A 2,874-nucleotide genomic window follows, 5' to 3' on the forward strand; every position below is an offset into this window, starting at 1 on the left:
ACGGGCGGGGGGGAGGGGGGTCTGGTTTTAAATGTAGGGAGGGGGTGATGAAAATGTTTCCAAAACCCCAAAAAGGAAGGGGAGGGTCTTCCCAGGGAAAATTCTGATTCCTAAATGGCGGGAAATCTTTCCCGACTTTTGAGGTGTCTTTTAATGACTTTAAAGTTCTTCAAGATTCAAGGTTTTCCCCTCTTGAAAACAGTCAGGTTAACTTTCTCATTCTTACAGTAATAAGCCTATTATGTGTGTTATACGTCAAACATATTGAGTAGTTGTACGTTTTTTTTTTCTATGAATCGATGAACCCCAAAAAGAAAAGGGTTCGGGGTCGTCCTGCCCCGGCGGGAAAACTTAGATTTCTAGATGGCAGGAAATGAGCTTTTCCGACTTCTAATTTTCCCATTGTAAGAAAAAAAAATCACGGGTCCTGAAAAGGTAGGTCTTGAATGTCAGTGCAATCGTTGTATCTGCGTATGGAGTCCCTTACACTATCGAGAAGGTTCCCCGATTCAAACGCTGGCCTCAAGCCTTGTTTTCATACAATCGCTACCTGTCGCTACAGGGTTTTTTTTTCTGCAGTCTTTGCACTACGTAGCTCTCACGGATTCGTCTGACCAATCAGATTCGTCAAAAAAAGCGTCTGGTTTCCTTAAAATCGCTGTCGGCTTTCAGAGAAATCGTTGTAGTCAGCGTGACTACTGCTTGGGTATTTACCCAAGATCTTGGGTATTTTGACTTGGTCTTGGGTTCTTGGGTATTCCGTTCAAATCCTTGGGTATTTTATTTTTACTAAGAAAAATTTGTCATAGAGGAAGAATTAAGAAGTAACAAAGTATATTTCAGTCCATTCAAGTAAGCAAAACTCAACGAAGTGCACATAACATTGTTAATTGACTGTTAATTGCTATAAACTTGGGTTCAGAATTGTTTATTTGTGATTTGTGTTGCCATTGATCTTGCCTAATTAATGCATTACATAATAAAACTTGATCACTGATCTACTGATAACACTGGCCGGCTGAGGGCGTATTTTTCGATCTGTATTATCACCTCATGAATATTAATTTTAATAATTAACACAAACAATTACAATAAAAAATTGGTTTATAAATTGAACTAAAAGGGAAACTATACATGCGAAAAAACACGTATTTTTCAAATTTTAATGCATTTTCAGGAAGCTTGGGTAATTTTGACCCAGACATTGGGTACATCAAAAATTGTGAGTGGTCACACTGGTTGTAGTGCGTAGCAGTCTCCCGACGTAATCGGGGAGGTTCCCTCATTCAACCGGGAAAATCGGCATCACCAGAAGCTGTCGGCGATAGCGTGTATCGATTGTAGGCCTATAGAAACCAAGATTTATGGAAAGCCAGGCTTCACTGAAAGCTGTCGACGATAACGTGTAGCGATTGTAGGCCTATAGAAACCAAAATTTATGGAAAGCCAGGCTTCACTGAAAGCTGTAGGCGATAACTTGTAGCGATTGTAGGCCTATAGAAACCAAGATTTATGGAAAGCCAGGCTTCACTGAAAGCTGTCGACGATAACGTGTAGCGATTGTAGGCCTATAGAAACCAAGATTTATGGAAAGCCAGGCTTCACTGAAAGCTGTAGGCGATAACATGTACCGGTAGCGATTGTATGGAAATCAAAGCCTAAAACAGGACATTCTAAAAACTTTTCCTCCTCATGGATCCACCCACAAAAATATCATAATACCCTACGCATTTCAAGGCCTTTATCAATCTCGGTATATTTATCTATACTATATATAATTTCATTGTTACGTTTGTTACTAGATGTCTAGACTGACGAAACAAACAACTAATTAAATTCACCAGAACAGTGATCATAGTGGGGGACGTAAAGTTAAACTGAGCTGTCCTGACACCATAGGCCGATCGTTGCGGCCAATCACGACGATCTCAAAGTCTGTGTTTATATAAACTCATTTTATTGAATCAGCGTGATAATGATATTAAAAACTTATTAAATGTCTAATCATGAACTATATATTGTATACAGACGTAATACAAGTGTACTATCGGTAATCCGGTAGTCAAAAGGCCCCGATATTGACAACAAAGCAGATAGCAACAGCTCTAGTCACGTGACGGGGAGATCATTGAAGCATTAATTTACATGTGAATTGCCCTCCGTTGCCCTTAACGACAAAACAGCATGACCAGACCTAAAGTGTTCGCATACACACTGACAGGCTTGGTTAAGTACACCCATCGAAGTTTCATTACGGGTGCCGTAAGTTGGGTTTTTGATCGTATTCACGGATTTTAAAAGTTTTCTCCTGATTTCGAAGCTTCGTAAACTCAGCTATGTCCCAGGCAGGCATACAGAGCCGCCCGGCCACCCAGATGAGTGCAAGATCAGGTATAAATCTACCTCAAATTCAACACCCTCTTTCTAGGCTTGGTAACCCTGACAATATAAATATAAGAGGCTCTAATAGCAGACAAGGGCGACCCTCAACTCAACCACGACTTGCAGATGAGGTACCTTTTATGAGTAATTTAGCAGCACCACGACTGTCAAAAAGTTCTCATGGTGGAAACGGAGAAAATAACGAGTTGAGACGTTCGTTCCCGAAGATTCCACGCCCATTCTCGCAAAGTTTACCAGCACCTGCCGAGCAATATGAACTCGAAACCAAGACAAAAATTCCAATTTTCGGTAAGTATTAATTAAACCACAGAGCCATTGAATGTGCAATTGCTCTACACATTGATAAATTATGATTTTAGTGAATTAGGCTATTCTGTACAATTCAATTGAAATGAAGTTACCTGTTGTGAACCTCACTCACCACAAAATTTAAATACAATATTTTAACATTTCTATAGAAAGTAGGACTAA

General features: G+C 39.8%; 1 protein-coding gene across 1 annotated transcript in view; it reads left to right on the forward strand.

The window, feature by feature from the left end:
• The first annotated feature begins 1,309 nt into the window (after positions 1-1,309).
• LOC117122881 (EF-hand calcium-binding domain-containing protein 6-like) overlaps positions 1,310-2,874 on the forward strand; it is an 11,672-nt gene continuing 10,107 nt past the window's right edge. The window contains exon 1 of the mRNA XM_033268648.1: positions 1,310-2,691. Coding sequence (XP_033124539.1) covers positions 2,337-2,691 — 355 coding nt within the window. The 5' untranslated portion in view covers positions 1,310-2,336. The remainder of the gene's footprint in view (positions 2,692-2,874) is intronic.

The sequence above is a fragment of the Anneissia japonica genome, unplaced genomic scaffold (genome assembly GCF_011630105.1).
Source record: "Anneissia japonica isolate Jap-2015-1 unplaced genomic scaffold, ASM1163010v1 scaffold287711_len853857_cov187, whole genome shotgun sequence".
NCBI classification, from domain to species: domain Eukaryota; kingdom Metazoa; phylum Echinodermata; class Crinoidea; order Comatulida; family Comatulidae; genus Anneissia; species Anneissia japonica.